The sequence below is a fragment of the Carassius gibelio genome, chromosome A13, assembly GCF_023724105.1.
Source record: "Carassius gibelio isolate Cgi1373 ecotype wild population from Czech Republic chromosome A13, carGib1.2-hapl.c, whole genome shotgun sequence".
NCBI classification, from domain to species: Eukaryota; Metazoa; Chordata; class Actinopteri; order Cypriniformes; family Cyprinidae; genus Carassius; species Carassius gibelio.
In genome coordinates, this window is record NC_068383.1 from 4295594 (window position 1) to 4314093 (window position 18500).

The following is an 18500-nucleotide window of genomic DNA, read 5'->3' on the forward strand; positions in this document are numbered from 1 at the left end:
TCTTCAACACATTGATGATCGCAAATGTTTTTTATGAATTCCAGTGAAACTCTGGGTTACCAAAGCTGTGGTGTCATGTGACCAAAATCACATCACCTCTCAAATGTACAGTCATAAATGAGGGTGGAGGAATCATCAAACTGGAAGCACATTGTGTGAAGACCGCCCAAAGGTCAGTGAAAAACTTGATATTAAGGAGAATAAACTTATTAAACTTATTACATGTGTGTCCATCAAAAAAAAAAAAAAGTTGTATTTATAAACTATTTTATATTTTAATCAAATTTCCTTCTGTCCCACTTTTGGAAATATGGTTTTGTAAAGTGGGACGGTACTTCAAAAGTTCAAAAATGCACGGAGGGGCATGGTTTGTGGGGCAAAAAAATATTATTTACAGGGTTTTTATGCAATATAGAATGCTGTTACTGCAGATGGGATTATAGATGATAAAGATGGTGCCTTGTGAAAGGACTGCTTGTTTTCAGAGATGTAATGAGTTGTAGGTTGTTTTTATTCAGGTAAAGTTCTCAAGGTTTGTGCAAGCTAGCTACTAAAAGTTCTCAAAAAGACTGTTATGATTGTATGTGCTTTTTTTAGTAAAAAGAGAAGGTATTAGGCAAATTGGTCTTAAATGTTTTTAAACAGCGGTTCACTGCACGTTCATGAATTCGTTATCCAGGTTGATCTGGACTAAAATTAAACTAAAGCCTCAACTGTGGTTTTATATTTTGTCTTCAAATAGGCCTAAAGGTTATGCCTGCTGTGGTTGAATGTGTTTGTTGAATAAGAGAAGAACAGTCAGGAATTTATATCTTCATAACATCACATAACATAACATAAGATTTGACTGTTCTACATGAAAGGTGGTTTTGACCTTTTATCATGTGTGCCACATTAAGGAAACATCTGTCCCACATTAAGGAAACATCTGTCCCACATTAGGAAGCTGCAGATTTTATCAGACAACTTGCATTAAAAGCATTAATATGTCTATCATTCCTTTTATGAATGTGGTACCTGCATTTTCTCTTTTGATTTATTTAGGACACATCCTGGGGTTTTTATTAGGTGTGAATTTTATGTTTTGGCTACACATCGCAGTATGTCACAGAAATCTGAAATGCAGGGCAATTCTTCCTACTATTTTTATGAATTGTAAAATAGGTGTATTTTGTATCAAACTGTCCCTAACTGTTTTTATTACCATTTTCCAAAAATCATAAAGATAGTTAATATTAACCACTGCAAATAGCAGATCAAAACTGTATTCAGGGGCGGCGTTAGGGGTGGGCTAATGGGGCTGGAGCCCCGAATGTTTTTATTACTACCATGCCATCAATGAGTTTTCATGCCCAATAAAGTAATTTATATTAGAATTGAAATAAATAAATAAATATCTCTCGACTCTCACGTCCACAGTGTCTGTAAATTTACCCAAGTAAGTTACACGTTGTCATTCACACCCGACGAAAACCGCCCACTGAGTCTAGTGCTTCTGACTGACATGTAAACTGGCCAACCATCGATGAGCGTCTGTACGATCCAGCCAATGAAATGAGCAGGCGGTTTTTGGCGTGTAGTATTTTACTAGATCAATTTATTTGAAAATTAAAATGAATATTGCAAAATTCATCTTCTTCTTCTTCAAAAAAGGAAGTAAACCCCCCAGCCAAAACACTTGAACGCCAAGATACAACAGCTTCAGGTATCTGTAACTTTTAATCTTATTTTATTTCTTTTTCGGTTTTAAATTGTGTCTGATTTAACGTTACATTTTGAACATCTAACAGTTAACGGTTGCGGAGCACAGTCTTTAGGACACACACACCGCTCCGAACTCCCGAACTGATTCAAATTATTTGCGATCCCCAAACTGACAAATGATTCGCGAACCCGCTACGAACTCCCGAGCTGATTCAAATGATTTGCGATTCCCAAACTGACTCAAATGATTCGCGATCCCGCTCCAACTCCCAAACTGGAGTCAGATGACTCAAATGATTCGCGATCCCGCTGCGAACTCCCGAGCTGCTTCAAATGATTTGCGACCCCAAACTGACTCAAGTGATTCGCGATCCCGCTACGAACTCCCGAACTGACTCAAATGATTCGCGATCCCGCTACGAACTCCCGAACTGACTCAAATGATTCGCGATCCCCAAATTGACTCAAATGATTCGCGATCCCGCTCCAACTCCCAAACTGGAGTCAGATGACTCAAATGATTCGCGATCCCGCTGCGAACTCCCGAACTGCTTCAAATGATTTGCGACCCCAAACTGACTCAAGTGATTCGCGATCCCGCTACGAACTCCCGAACTGACTCAAATGATTCGCGATCCCGCTACGAACTCCCGAACTGACTCAAATGATTCGCGATCCCCAAATTGACTCAAATGATTCGCGATCCCGCTCCGAGCAAGGGGCAAGGAACTCGACCGGAAGTTGAAGTCGGGTGGGGGCTGCCATCTTTTAGCAGAACTTCACTTGCGTTAGCATTCCCATTGACTCCCATTCATTTTGGCGTCACTTTGACAGCGAATAACTTTACATCTGAGGCGTTTAAAGACTCTGTTTGTCCATTATTTATTTCTAAAGATACACGAAAATGTATAAAGGGCTCCATTACCTTCTATGTTACATTATGGCCCCGTATAAACAGTTTTTGTAAAAAATAGGCTAACGATTGCGTCATAACCACTCGGTTCTCTGTCGCATTACCGTACAGACAGGTGGAGAAGCTCGCAGGCAATTAACTTAATATGGAGTACTAGCGTTACATTTTAAAATACTATACAAAATAATTAATCAGAATACTTACTCCTGCTCACTCACGCCAAAGAACTCCCCGCTCAAGCTCGCCGTCTCTGCAAGATTAACGATGGCAGTTTGCACACACAGCCACTTAGAAGATTTACATCTGGCAGACAGGTTGCTGACGTCGTCAAGCTTCGTTTGAGTCTGCGTGTCAGAAACGGAAGTGCTAAAAAACGCTAAAACTGGGCTTCATTTGTCTCAATTGAGTTCCAATGGAGTCGCTGTGTCCATTTCTTTTACTGTCTAATGTCTATGGCTCCGAGCTCCCGAACTGACTCAAATGATTCGCGATCCCGCTACGAACTCCCGAACTGACTCAAATGATTCGCGAACCCGCTATGAACTCCCGAACTGACTCAAATGATTCGCGATCCCGCTACGAACTCCCGAACTGGCTCAAATGATTCGCGATCCCAATAATTAAAAGTGTGCCCATCAAGAGAAATAAACAGCAGATGTTCATGTTAACAACTTCTTTAACTTGAGCAAGCGCTGCTAATACATATACATTTGTTAATAAAGTAAATAAAACGAAAACATGAATGTTTTAATGCTACTGAATAAAAATAAACGATCCACTCGAAATCTCTGCTCATCATGACAGCACCTGGATCAGTGAGCTGCGTCTAGGGCTGATGACGTAATTTCCATGGAGGCATGTTGTACACGCCCCGTTCATTGACTCCGCCCCCACGTCAAAACAGTGCCACAAAGAGAGACGTGCAGAAAAGTGAAGCGCAAAGGAAAAATGGCTTCGCAAGCTCAAACTAGACTGACACGCAAAATAAAAGCAGCGTTGCAAATAAATTAATAGATATGACCATGGAAAATATGTATTGCAAAATCATTGCTTTCGCGCTGTTTCATTTGTTTTGCAATTCTTAATTTTTGTTTGCATAAAGCAAATGTATTTTCCTCAATACTTTAAATAAAATGTTTTAAATTTGTTTTTGTTTTTATTGTTTTTGTATATTTTAAACAAGGTAAATCTTTCTGATTTATTAAAATAAAAAAGTCACATACATGGATTTTTCTGGGCTAAGCCCCAGATCTCCATTCACTCTAGAACCACCCCTGACTGTATTAAAAAAAAAAAAACTGAACACAGTTTTCCACTTGTTCTAGTTATATTAATATTTTCATTTTCACCAACTATGAATAGGCAGTCTAGAGTTATAACTTTGACAATTTTGATCATAGAAGTAGAACACTTTTTTCAGTAAAGGCCGACGGGGCCTAAAGTAATTTCTACATCATTGTCGCCTGACAACTGTTACTTTTCTCAGCGCTGATCAAGAATAGTCCAATCACAGTCGTGTTCTCAGTCGGCGCCCCTCCCCCAAGCGCTGAAACGGAAATAGGTTTCGCCACGTGACGTAATTTCCATCTGTACCATTAGCCGCCCGCCATTTCCTTTGTTAAGACGAGTAGAAAAGCTTCGGCACGCATTTTCTGCGCCATTCTGCTGCACTAGCCGCTGGAATCCTCTGCAAAAGCCCCATCAACCGCTAGCAACATGGACGCTAATAACAGCAACATTAAAAGGAAGAGCAGCACCGGCGATGGTAAATATCTGCCGGAGTTACTGGCGGAGAAAGATAGCCTGGACTCCTCGTTCACGCACGCCATGAAACTCCTCTCTGCAGGTCAGTGCGCCTTCATTCATAACTCAACAATTCACACAGACTAAACTGGTATTAATTAGTCACTTGAGAACCACTTTTCAAGTTAATTTCTTTCATATTTATATAGGTAGATGTTCACGTGTGTCGGTGAAGCGTGTGCTGTAACGTTAGGCCCAGAAGCCGTGGATTTGGCCGTTGGGCCGCGTTGCGCTTTTAAATTAAAATTTTATTTTTATAAACGTTATATAAAAATGTTCGTTTTGTGTAATGCTGGGAAGCTTGGTTCGCATACATATAGATCAAATTGGAACCACGTTGAAAATCATTATCAAAATAAATATATTCTTGGGCCGAAGGCGCTACATTTTTAAAAATGAGCATGCAGTTTTAATGGGAAATATGATATACTTGTGGCATATTCGTGGTGCATTTAGGCCTATTTACAGAGAACTGCGTGTTTAAGGAATTTTTTTTTTTTTTTTTGAAAGATGTGTATGTGACTCCCTTAGGACAGCATCGCTTGCATTTCTTTTGTGGAGAAAGACGATCCCATGATGCATTGCTCGGATGGTTGCAGACAATGCAAGAGAAGCGTGCATTATAAATCTAGCTTATTTTGCACCGAGAACCAACGAAACAAACTTACGTTTACTATGCATAACGTAATAATGGTTTAGGGCATTACTCTTATTGCAGAAAGTGTAATTTACGCTAATTTCCCCACTGCCCTTTTCTGTTTCTTGAAGCCAAAAAGGTTGTTTTGTAGATTTTATAAGATGGAATTTATTCTTTAGTATTTATTGGATTACATATTTATTTATTTTTTCATTAGGAATCAGTTTGCAATTTTTTTCACATTGCTGTGGTGAAGCAAAATTTAAAATTCGCTCTGAGCTGATCTTGTTTTCTCTTTCAGAGATTGAAAGGGTCCAGAAAGGTGAACCTAAAAAAGAGTCAGAGACGTATCTGGATTTGTTCACCGCCAAGAACGTGAGGGTGAAAGAGCGAGTGCTCATTCCCGTGAAGCAGTACCCTCGGGTAAGTCGTTGTCTGACTTGGTCTATATGTTGCAAGGATTTGTTATTTGACATTTATTAACCGATGCCTCAATGTTTCTCCGCAGTTCAATTTTGTGGGAAAGATTCTTGGGCCGCAGGGCAGCACTATCAAACGTCTGCAGGAGGACACCGGGGCGAAGATCTCTGTGCTGGGCAAAGGATCCATGAGAGATAAGACCAAGGTAATGAACCAGGCTGCACAGTTAGTTTTCTGTTTAAGGAGCAGGTTACTAAAGATGAAATTGTGAAACCTGCAGGAAGAGGAGCTGAGGAAGGGTGGAGACCTGAAGTACGCACACTTGGCCATGGAGCTGCATGTGCACATCGAGGTTTTCGCTCCAATTCCTGATTGTTACCTGCGTATGGCTCATGCCATGGATGAGGTCAAGAAGTTCCTAATGCCTGTAAGTATCAATGCAAGACAACCGATGCTTTAACCTGTCACTATTTTTCATTTTCCCCAATCACTCATTTAAATTGATCTGCATTTTAATAAAGCAGATGCCAAATTTCCCGGTTTTCAGTGAATGTGCACAAAAATAGCTGGTAAACTCTTTAATAATTGTTAGCCTGATTAATCCTTTCTCTGGTGTGTCAGGTGGAAGGGCTTGAAGAAATGCACCCAGATGCATTCATGGATCCAGGGTTTCTGAATGGTTCTCAGGATATGTCTGGCAGAGGCCCGCCTCCCGGCCGAGGCCGCGGTGGACCACCCCCAATGGGACCTAGGTGAGATGATATAAAAAATATAGCCTCTATCCCTAAATATAGCTTCTGTGTTAGCTTCATGCATCTGTCGATAGAATAATTCTGTCTCGTGTAAGCTTAGCCATCTTAAGTGTTGAGTATGCAGTAATAATCCATATATATTGTGCTCAAAGGGGTCGTGGTATGCCGCCTCGTGGAGGACCACGAGGAGGAGGACCAAGAGGAGGTCCAGGGCGTGGAGCTTCAGCGAGGGGAGCCCCCGCAGGAAGAGGTGGTCCTCCACCACCAACATCAGCCAGAGGAGGAGCCGCCACTCGGTCAAGACCACCAACTCAAACTCAGAGGATGACACCAGCAACCGGTCTCTCACACCAGCAGCACCAGTCCAAACCGGAAACCTACGGCGAATATGTAAATCATTATCCAGAACACCACTGTTAAATGCAACTCTTGTCTGCACTGCCATTCAAAAGTATGGAGTCGATATGATTTCTGTCTTCAAGTTTACATTGATCAAAAGTGATCAGAGACCTTTATAATGTTACAAATATTTCTACTTCGAATAAATGTTCTTTTGACCTTTCTGTTCATCAAAGACTCTTGGAAAACTTGTCATAGTAATCGGGTGCACGATATATATTGGCTCGTGATAAATGTGCATCTAGTCAGTAAAGCGGGTTATGTAATCAGTGGTAACTACTATCAGGTGCGTGATTTTTCACGGACAAGCTTTGCAAATCAATGGTGATAATGAACGTGGATTTGCACAGCTTGTTAGTTAACAACGGATCGGTGTAGTAACAGCTGTTCTGTGTGAAATCACACACCTGATTGTAGTTAGCGCTGATTAGATGTGCATTAATCATCGGTGATCTATATTGTGCACTCAACAGTAATATATTGCATTATTTTTATTTGTAATATTTCACAAAGTACCTGTTTTACAGTTTTTGCCTTTTTTTTTTTTTACGTCAAATATTCGACTTTAGTAAAGGAGTATTTAAAAATAATAATTGAACAATCCCAAACTGTTGAATGGTAATGTACTACAAGACTGTCTTGCATTTTTTTTTTGTTTTTTATAATAAAATTTCCATATTGTTGTAATACTAGTTTGTGTAATACTACACGTACTTGTTTGGTCATAAGTAACCAACAAAACAGTTAAATTCAAAAGTCAATAGAATCTGCTCCTAATATTAATTTGTCAGCAAATCAGACCACATTAGTAGCTCTATGACTTTTTTTATAATTTTTTTTGCTCCGCATTAGAACTGTGCTTTCATTGTTTGACTTATGCTGTCACTGTGGAAACAACAGTTTCCCGTTTTTAGTGAAAAGACCAAGTCTTTAGAAATATTTTTAGCTTGTGATGCATCTCCATGTCTCCTGTATTTTCGCAGGCATATGAAGAATCATACGCAGAGCCTTCCTATGAAGGATATGAGGGCTACTACAGTCAGCCTGCTCCACAGCCGTGAGTGCTGGTTTCTGCTTTATCTTTCTCTTATTAGTAGAGACTTCTTTCTCTAATTAATTTCTATGAATCCCTATTCACACATTTTAGTTGTAACCTCTAAATTTAACATTCTTGCTAATGGTTCCTCAGGAGCCATGCTTCTTTTTCCTTCTCATCCAAAGTCTTGTATTGATTTTTAATTTTGACTTTACAAAACTCCTTTTAAAACTTTTTTGTTCCACAGAGACACAGAGTATTATGATTACGGTCACGGAGAGGCACAAGAAACTTACGAGTCTTACAGTAAGACAAACTCATTTATCCACAAATCGGCTTTTTTTGGCCCATCGTTGAGACAATAGAGCCAGTCGATACTACAGACATTAATGTTAGATGTTTTTATGCTTAAAGGGCCATGAAACCCCAGACTACTTATGACATTTTAGTTGAGCCGTTTGTATTGCACATCATAGAAGACAATATTAGCATCAAGTAATTTTAGATTTTTGGAAAAAATTGGTTAAAGTTTTTTTTTAATCTCTCCAGTTTTAAAATCTGCATTATGTTAACTTCTCAAATTGACGCGACAATGTACTATTGTACATCGATGACACTTCAGTGTCTATTAAATTATTTGAGACTGCATGCTCTTATCCTGTGAGAAGATGCTTGGCCTAATTCTTCACAGCAGCATGTGTTGATTTGCTATGACAGACGCTTCAAAGTGACATTATCTGAGAGAAACGTTCATGGATCAGAGGAGAGGCTTTTTATTTTGCTTTGTAATAAGAGTTTTGCACAAACGCAATTCAATCTCTTAGTGAGTAACCATTTTTACAGCTCCATGACACGGCCCATCAAAAGGCTTGTATAAGTATTGTAAAACTTGTATTAGTTTTCTAAGTGCTGCAGAATAAACATGAACATGCGGTTGCATAAATTGTAATGTTTTGGATGCAGAGTGCTCTGCAGTGCACCGCACCCACTGAATGTTTTTTTTTTTATTGTGATGAGAAGGGGTGTTTCATGACCCTTTAAACTATAGCACCCACACATGTCTCATTCCAGGAACACAGTTTAAGATGTTCCAAGTTCTGCTTGAATCAGTTTTTCCATGTTAAGGGTGTGTGTTTGTTTCTAGCTGGAGATGAATGGGCTGGCGGCGCTTGGGGTGGCACCGGTGGAAAGGCTCCAGCTGCCCGGCCGGGCAAATCATATCGGGAACATCCATACGGCAGATACTGAGAGCTGTCCGTCACGACGGTTGTCTGGCGACTTCCTCCCCTCGTAACCTCTTGTAACCACCTAAAGTAATTTTAGTTGTTTTTTTTGTATTGTTTTGGTTAACACTCCTTTTTAATATTCTGAATCTACTCTTTAATACAATGACCATAAGTTTGACGTGAGGCATTTTAAATTTGAGATTACATACTGTGCTTATTCGCTTTTCTGTTATATAAATTTGTTTTTGTTAATTTCCTTTAATGCATAAGTGTTTCTTCTCTGGAAAAAGATACCTGAATGCTAGATAAGCTGATGGCTATGTGTAAAATTGGGGGAGGGGGGTAAAAAAAAAACCTGCCTGTTAATGTCACGTAGATTTATTCCAAACACGCTTTTGTAATGCACAAAAAAAAAATCTTTGAGGAATGCACAAAAATATTAGTTCTAGTAAAAAAAAAAACATGTTAATTATTCTTCAAAGAATAAATTCCAGTTGGTTTGAGTATTTACGGTTTGAAATTTTCGTGAAAACATTCAAACTTCGCATCTGCTGATTCGTTTTGTTAAATGAGCAAAACAAATATCGCCAAGTTTGTAGTTTAGATTTACTTGTAGTCAGATAAAAGTACAACCTTCTCAAATATTTGTACGTACAATACTCAACTAATAAAAAATTGTTCTTTTGGTGTTTAGAAGTTTGCAGTTTCCGAAATATTAGCAAGCTTGTGTGCATTTCCTAACTAGGGAACTAAATATGTCCAAAATGTGTCCCTATCAGTTTGTCAATAAAGCTTAGTTTTCTTTTACAGCCTTCAAAACCTTTGTATTTGACTTTTATTAAAGTGCTAATATTCATCCCATATAAAATTGTTGCAAACTGTAAAACTGTCAAAATTCTGCATGCAATTTATAACATCACAACATTTAGATGGAAAACTTGTTTTACTCACTTAATGCTGTTCAAAAAATATTGTGTATAAACCGTTGATTAAATTAGTCTGCAATTATTTGTATTAAGTAGATCGTGAAAAACGTGCATATTTATGTCTTGTACAGAAACAATTGACCTCAAAATACAAACATTTCCAAAATTTTACCTTGGTCCCCTAACAATCTTATCTCAATTATATAATTTAATCGTTTTAAAGGGGTCATATCTTTAAAATCAGCTTTTCTTTAAGCTTTTGAGTGTTCATAATGTGACATGTGATAACATTTAAGACTAAAAACTAAAATTATTAGTGTAAACTAAACTGTTTTGGTGCAAAAAGAAGTGGATTTTATTTGATATGACCTGTTTAACAAAAAATAGTAATCTATTCAACACTAACAATGATTTATACACAATACTAAGAAAATCCTGGAACTTTTTCATGTGTTTATACCTGTTTTAAAAGCGATAACCCTGTTGCAACTTTGCATCAGAGTCACTAAATCCCTCTGATGTCACAGAGACTCTACATATCTGTCTTCTATTGAGAAGGATCTTGAGGTAAGACCTGCAGAGTCACCTCTAAAAGTGCAAATAGATCCCCATTTTTAAAAGGTAAAGTATACATGCACAAAACAAATTCGATATTTGGTGCTCTGGTAATATCTGGTAATTTTGCGTGACAAAAAAAAAAAAACAAGCAAAAGAAACTCCATGATGTATTCAACCAGATCACTCAACACAAAGACTTTTGTAGCCCAGGGTGAGAGTTTTGACCGTGAAGATGATTCAAATGTTGCATTCGCTGGCTTAATAAACCACAAAATTGGGAAAGAAGGCGTAAAGTGTAACGCAAGCTTCAAAAAGGTAATATCAACCTTAAATTTCTCTCTTAGCACAAATGTTCATTTACTCATTTCTACACAATCATTACAAATTCAAATTCCGTTTGCAAATTCAAAAGACAATATTCCTAAACTTGGCTAACACATTAAACATTAATTTTCTAAAACTTAGTATTATATAGTATTTGTTATATGCAACTCTTGTTTTAAAAACCAAATAGATTGTAGTTTTTAGTCAAAATTACATTGTTCTTAAAAAGTGTTCTTGTAGCTGTACAAAATAGACAAAAAATGTCCTCAAATCTAACAAGTATGTAATGAGATATGTGTAGAGTTGGACTTCTCTGTGGAGTTGATTTTTTTTTTTTTTTAGGTCTTGTACTAACTCATCTTTTGTGTTGCTCAGTGACTGATGCCAAGAGGTTCTTTCCAGACTGGCTTTACCAGCAGCTGCTACAGGTGAAAAGTGTGTGTGTGTGTGTGTGTACATTTAATGACCACAGACATACAATAGTTTAAAGTACATGAGTAAGAATTGTAAGTAGCATCTTGGTTTAATAGAATCTGTGATTATTGAATTTAGTAATTCAATCTAAGAGTGATTTAAATTCATTTTTACCTTTACATAATTCAGTTTTCATGGTCAAATAGCTGGCCTTTATAAAATTGTTTCTAAATCTCTGCAAAATTATCAAGAAATGGTGGATTCGTGTTTTTTTTTTTTTCTTTTTTTTTTTTTTTTGTCTGCATGTTTTCTTTCATTTAGAACAGGTTTTGCATTTCTTTTTGGAACTGATTAGTCGGAGGCATCATTGATTTGAGCTTATGTGCACTAGTTTTTGAGTGTGAGAAGCATTTGCGGGATAATTTCGGCTGTGTTAACTCAAAACGGATGTGCATAAGCTCAGATCAAAAATGTGTCTGAACACTGTAGCTTGCAAACATCTCTTCATGTCTGGTCTTATTGCATTACTGGAAGGGTCATGTGAAAGTTTACATTTATTGGACCAAAGAGTACTGGAATGATTACAGTGGATATCCTTCAACTTTGCAGTTTTAACATTGTGTTTATAAGTCTATTTTATCTTGTGTAGTACCAAATCCCGTGGGCATGTCGGTGGTTTCTCTGAAAAAAAATGTAGTTAATAGTCATGCATGCTTGCACACCTCATTAGTCTTTGAGCGGGGAAAGACAAAGTCTTTGAATCCTTTCAAGGTCTCAGTCGGTTGTGATACGGTGTTCTGCTTCTGTGCAAGGTCAGATTTAAAAAGGATTTTGTCTAATAAACAGTAACGTTTTAATGCATTCTCTCTGTGTTGCAGGCTCTTGGTGTCATTGAGTACTGAAGAGGAAAATGACAGTGCATTTTAATACGTGTGACTTTAGTGAAGATTTTAGTCTTTTAAGTCATGTTTTTGTTACTTGTTTTTTATACATGCATTTTTTGGATCCCAATAAATGATTTTATACTGTTTTACTGAAGTTGTATTGCTGATTGTGTTTCAGAATGAGGTGGTATTGCATAATTGAAGATTCTCTCTTGCAGTTTTATTCAGAGTATGTTTTAGCTTAAATTTAGAGTTTTATTTATTTTCTAAGTCAGTAGTTTGTTACAAAAATGTTCGTGCTGATCATGTAGGGGGAAATAAGCTATTGGGAAAAGTTTTACCAAATGTTGTTGTGGTGAACTGTTTTTGTTGTTGCAACATTAGGCTGATCAAAATCAACTCAACGTCATCAAGATGAACTTTGAAGTTGGCTTGAGAAAGCATCAACACAAATTAAAGTTTTTTTTTTTTTTATTATTAAACAATTGTTCACCAAAGTTCTGTACAAGCATACTTGAAGTAATTTTACACAGAGCAAAAAGTAACTGGTGTTAACAGAATACATAAAACCGCTAAATGCCAGTTTGTGTGTGTATAAAAAATGTTTTTAATTCTGGATTTAAAAACATCAAGGGCCTGTTCAGGGCTTGAATTTCGGTGCGGGAATGCGGGGATTGCGCATAATTTAAACCATTCCCGCAAGGTTAGCTTTTATAGTGCGAGAAATTCCCGCACAAATATATTAGCTTCATCTCAGAGCAAATGATTAAAAAATAAATTCACAGATGCGAGAAAAAATGTCAAATTGTCTTTTATTTTCGAATATAATTCCTCAATCAGCGATGGACCGGCATTTTCTGTCTCAGCGCTGAGCTCATAGACAGTAAACGGCGGAGCCCTGGCTGCTGTAGACAGATCATGTTTCACGCTGTCAATGTAGCGGTCTGCGTTGCGCTGATGATCAAAGCAGCGGCTGATCTTACTCACACTATCAAGTGTAGGTGCAGCATTCTAACATTTTGAGTCAAAATGAGCTGTTTGTGAAGAAATTATTCGCTTCCAAATTGTCGTTGTAATAACGAAACTGAAACATTAAAAAACATTTTGCTCTTTATAGTGTGCGAGTGATAGAGTGCGGGAGCAACGAACCAACTGATCAGCTTACAGCGTCACAACATTGAATGCTCGGCCGAACAGCTGATCATAGCTGTACAGGGCGCCTTTATTATTTTTCATCTCCATAAATATATCTATAAATATATCTAGTAATAAAGTTAACGCAAGGGCTAGAAATCAATTAATATTTTGCTGATCCTTCTTGTCATCATGGAGAGCGCAGTTGGTTGCATGGCAACGACAGACGCCACGAGAGTGCAAGCGCTTGTGGAAATGAGACTGCGGCGCGCGCGCCCGAGCTTTCCACTTGTTTGAGCATGTGACTGCGCGTTTCCCCTTGTTTTCTATTCATTATGCGAAGCATATTTCCCGCGCGCACAAACACGGCCACAGACAATGAATTGTTTGGTTAGCGTAGTAGTTTAAATATGGACCGTTGGCTGAAGCGAAAGACAAGTTCGGATGATGCAGATCACGATCCGAAGAAAAAAGTTTTCACTGAAATGGAGAAACTCATTAAGACAGCCATGGTCATACCAGTAGCGAGTGTGTCGTGTGAACGTGGATTCAGCACACAAAACAGGATCAAAACTAAATTCAGAAATTCACTGAATAATACAAGTCTCACAAATCTAATGATAATTTCAGAGCTTGGACCTTCCCTTGAGCAGTTTGACTTCAACAGAGCCATCATCAAATGGAAAGAAATGAAGATGAGGAGACAGATGAGAAACTTAGAATAAGTCACATGAAAAAAAGAAATGGAAAAAATTGACTGAAATAGAACTGAAATGTATGAAAGACATAAATACTTATAGTTTAAACTGAGTTCTTAATATCAATTTACGATATCAATATCAAAAGTAAAAAAAAAGCAAAGAATTGAACTGAACTGAAACACATGAACTGAAATAGACATTAATATATAGCATAGGCCTAGTTTAAACAGAGGTCTTAATGTCAATTTGAAGAGCATGATGTATTTTGTATAAAGTTTTTTTTTTTTTGTTAACTGATTTGAGAACTGGAAATGCACAATTCATGCATACAAATCTGTAGATATTAATAAATGAACATGATTAAATTAGATTTAATTAGATTAAATTAGACTGATGCATCAAAAGTTATTCTCCCCCCCATAATCTTTAGATCCCCCCCATGTGACCCATGTAAGGGGGGAATTCCCCCCCAGTTTAAAAAACGAAATTCAGGCCCTGCCTGTTTAACATAAAGGGGAAAGTTATTCCAAAGCTTTGGACCTGTGCAAGCAAAGGTCCTTCCTTGCTTTTTAACCTTGTTTGAAGTACAAGTATGGGTGCAATTTGTTGCAGCAGCATTTTGAACCATCTGTAAATGTTTGAGAGAGGCCTGATTGATACTTACATTATAGAGGCTATTACAATAGTTAAGACTGGTCAAGTTAAAAGCATGAATGACGCTTTCAAAATCATTAAAAGACCAAAAAAGAGATTACTTTTGATAATTGGTTGCATTTTTAGCCAAGATGTCTCAAAAGAGAACGAGACAGCCTCAAACTGTTCAAAAACAGCAGAACACATTAATGTAATGGGTGTATCAATAGAAGGAAGTGAAATATGTGCTCTAACAACAATCTTTAGAAAAAAAAAAAAAAATATATATATATATATATATATATATATATATATTATGTTTAGTTTTTGAAGTACTGCAGTTTTAAGGCCAAAATTTAATACTCTTATGGTTGCAGTTTCTTGGGAGTTCAGGGTGATTGCTAGTGTATTATTGGTGGTTCATATTTTATTCTCTGTTCTTTGTAATTAAAATTTCTAGCCACCTGGATCAAACAATCCTTTTTAAACACAACTCGGTCTTTCTTTCTCCATCTAGATCAGTGATCCTTGAATCTGGCTCATGGGATCCACTTTCCTGTAGAGCAGCTCCAACCGTTTATTTTCTTTCCTGTTTGGCTTTTTGTCTTGGCCTACTTTCTCTTTCTCTTTATTTTTTGTCTTAACTGTCACTGAATGGAATGCACAGGATTATGGGATATCAAAGGGATGCATCAGAGTCAGAATGAACTTTATTGCCAGGTTTACACATACGAGGAATTTGCTTTCGTGATAGAAGCTCCGCGGTGCAACAGAATGACAGCGACAGAACAAAAATCACATAATAAAAGAATAAAAAATACAAATAAGTAGGTAAGGATTGACAATATACATCTAAGCTGCTTTTAGAGGACAGATGAAGGCATCTCAGGAGACAGGAACTGAAGCCAACATTGAATTTGGACGTGCCTTAATGCCTTCCTACCTTGGAATACATCCTCCGAAGGCAGCATTTTTCAGTTTTTTCGGATGCAGCCATTATGTACTTGTATGTCTCCCTCAACACCTGATTCAGCTCATCAGATCATTAGTGAAGACTTCAAGACCTGAAGAGGTTGCGTCAGGTATACAGGGAGACATAGAAAATGTGCAGTGCTCAGAGTACTTCATGGAGAGCTTAGAAAACCACTCATCACCATTGCTTAACTATTTTTATTAAAGTAGCATTAACATGTAACAAAAATTAACTGATACTGTTTACAATACAGGCCTACAACTGAATGCAAGTAGCAGCTATAGTTAACAAGACTTGCTTTGTGCTTTGGTTTCACCTCACGCCAGTCTAAGCTAAATTACACATTGTAATATAAATAACATGAAAATACTATGCTGTATGGTGTGCCATACTCTGAATTTATGCTCTGCATTTAATCCATCCAAGTGCACACACACCTCTGCTGGAGCAGGGATCCGAACCCTTGACTTTGGGGTTACAAGTCCCAACTATCCATTAGGCCATGACTACCCCAGGATTACTGTGGATTAGTTAGGCTAAATCTTACAATTTTTTGCTGTAAATGGAGTAAGCAAACATACATCTCATGTGTTCCGAGTAAATTATTTGGTATACATTTAAGTAATTTTCATTAACGTCTTAAAAAACAATACTGCTGTGCATTTTGAGACAAAACAAAAGCACTGATATTTTTAAAGATCAGTCATTGCAATTTTCTTTCAGATGAAACATTTATATGCATGCATTTAGCGGATGCTTTTATTCAAACCAACTTAAAAAAAATTTTATCAGTATGTACAGCTCAGAATTACATTTTAGTCCAGTGCTAGGCTTCAGCCTTGTCTGTGAAATCAGGGGTACAAGTAACAACACAGTTTGGTAATATTTTACGATAAGTTCTCATTTGTTTCTCATTTGTCTCTCTTTTTTTTTTTTTTTATTAAGTGTTTGTGTGTTAGTAAACCTTTACGTCATGGACCAAATGATCCCACAAGGATAGTAATACCAGTAAATTTGGTCCTTGTGGAAATTTTTAGGTCCCCAGTGAGGAAACAGGCTTATGCATCATACAGAATGATGTTTTCTATGATGGCGAGAATAGGTACTTTTGTATGTATGTAAGTGATTTTGCATTGTTCTCCATACTGTAATAAGTGAGTTAAAGTGTTGTAAATGTATATAGTGTTAGGTTTTTCTTGTGCATCATCAAAAAGTGTTTTTGTGCATTTGTTTTAAAAATTGTTTTTTCAATAAATGTTGAGGGTTTTCCATTTTGTGTTTGTGTTGATTTTAATAGGTGATAAAGAGATTTTTTAATTAAACATTTTTAATAAACTAAATTTCAACTTCATTGACAGAGATATATGACAATGAAATATACTTTAGTTCACATCCAAAAGTACATATAATATATACTTAAGTCCCACTAAAGTATATTTTAGTTAACATTAATTGTTTGGCATTAGTAGTACACTTAAGACCTTAGAAGCAATAATGAACATTTAATTATACATATAAAAATGCACAAAAAAGTCCCACTTAAGTCCTTCTAATATATTATCACATTTCCAAAGAGTTCTAAATTTGACCTGTCTTGTCAATATCAGTCATATTTAAAGACCAAGGAGAGGGAGTGTTTCTGATCAAACCTCCAAATATTTGATATCTCTGAAAAGCTGTGAATGTGCTCTGAACTGGACAAGCTGTGGCATGTAGAGAAATTCAATAAATGTCAAAATACAAAGGTCTATCCATAACTTATGCTTTACTTTTGCTTTAAAATTGATTTAAGTTTATTTTAAAGGGGTCATATGACATTGTTAAAAAGGACATTATTTGGTGTAATGCAAGGTGTTTACGTGGTTTAAGGTTTAAAAAAAACATTATTTTCCACATAATATACATTATTCCTCTATGCCCCGCCTTTCTGAAACACGTCCATTTTTACAAAGCTAATCATTCTGAAAAAGTGAGGTGTGCTCTGATTGGCCAGCTATCCAGTGCATTGTGATTGGCTGAATGCCTCAAGCATGTGATGGAAATGTTACGCCCCTTAACATACTGTGATGCTGTGTGTCCCACCAAGACAAACCCAATAAAACCCATTACAAATGAGGCATTTGTTGCATCCAGTGGGGACATAATTCCTGATTATAATTACTTCTGTTGTATTTTTACACGTTGTGTTGAGCAACGCACTGCATAAACATAAAACCATTTCTGCATTTGCAATTGGAGAAACAACAAACAACAAGCCTTGCGTTTGAATCATAATTGGCAAATTCTTTAAATATAAAAAAACATACGGGCTGTGAGTCAGAAGCGCCCAAATGTCCTTGCAAAGTTGGAAATGCCCAACTTTATATAAACAGCCTTTGGGCCGCAGACAAATTGTAGGCTACTGATTCAGGAAACGCAGCACACATCTGAATATTTGGGTTGAGCCATTCTGGAACAGTGTTGTAAATCAACTTAACCACTAATTTCTAGTTGTGTCTTTTTTTGGAGGGCCAAACAATGTAGTTTATCTTACACATCGAAGCATACAGTGACTCCAAGACATGGTAGGCGGAATAAAAGTTACTCCTTCGAACAATAGGGCAATGTTTCAGAATCATTACTGGCCGGTAGAAATAAAAGTTTCTCTATTTCTTCACTTTAAAAATAATGATTATTTTCCTGAAATAAAGGGGAGGAAAAATCTATGCTTTGCATTGCAGTAAATAAATGTAAAGTTTCATAAACATTTAAATGAGCACAGCAGACACATTAGCCTATTACAATGTCATTTATCAAATCCATGACAGAAGATTATATGTAATAATAATTGTCGTGTCATGTTCTATAAATTAAAACAATACTGGTACATTCTTTTCCATTTTCTTTTTCATACTCTGATGATATGAAATAATACATTAATTATTTAATTCAAAATTCATTCTTCTATTTAAAGGCCTGATCATCCCACTGTGGATAACCAATCCAATTAATTTATTAAATGTTGTGGGTTGTTCATCTGTTAGCCTATAGATCAGCTTAATTTATCAAAACAATCATTTCAGG

General features: G+C 36.9%; 1 protein-coding gene across 3 annotated transcripts; it reads left to right on the forward strand.

Moving 5' to 3' along the window:
- Positions 1 to 4201: 4201 nt before the first annotated feature.
- On the forward strand, positions 4202 to 12150 carry khdrbs1a (KH domain containing, RNA binding, signal transduction associated 1a). 3 transcript variants are annotated; one of them, XR_008186295.1, is made up of 11 exons: positions 4202 to 4463; positions 5359 to 5480; positions 5566 to 5682; positions 5758 to 5904; positions 6099 to 6229; positions 6382 to 6619; positions 7612 to 7685; positions 7912 to 7970; positions 8809 to 8977; positions 11041 to 11126; positions 11991 to 12150. XR_008186295.1 is itself a non-coding variant. In XM_052612531.1 (9 exons), the coding sequence occupies exons 1-9, from the start codon at positions 4334 to 4336 to the stop codon at positions 8910 to 8912; spliced, it is 1122 nt and encodes a 373-aa protein (XP_052468491.1). In that variant the 5' UTR covers positions 4202 to 4333; the 3' UTR covers positions 8913 to 9709. The 3 variants fall into 3 exon arrangements, 1 of the variants encoding a protein (XP_052468491.1); XR_008186294.1 differs by having other exon boundaries at positions 11074 to 11126; XM_052612531.1 differs by lacking the exons at positions 11041 to 11126; positions 11991 to 12150 and having other exon boundaries at positions 8809 to 9709.
- Positions 12151 to 18500: the final 6350 nt, after the last annotated feature.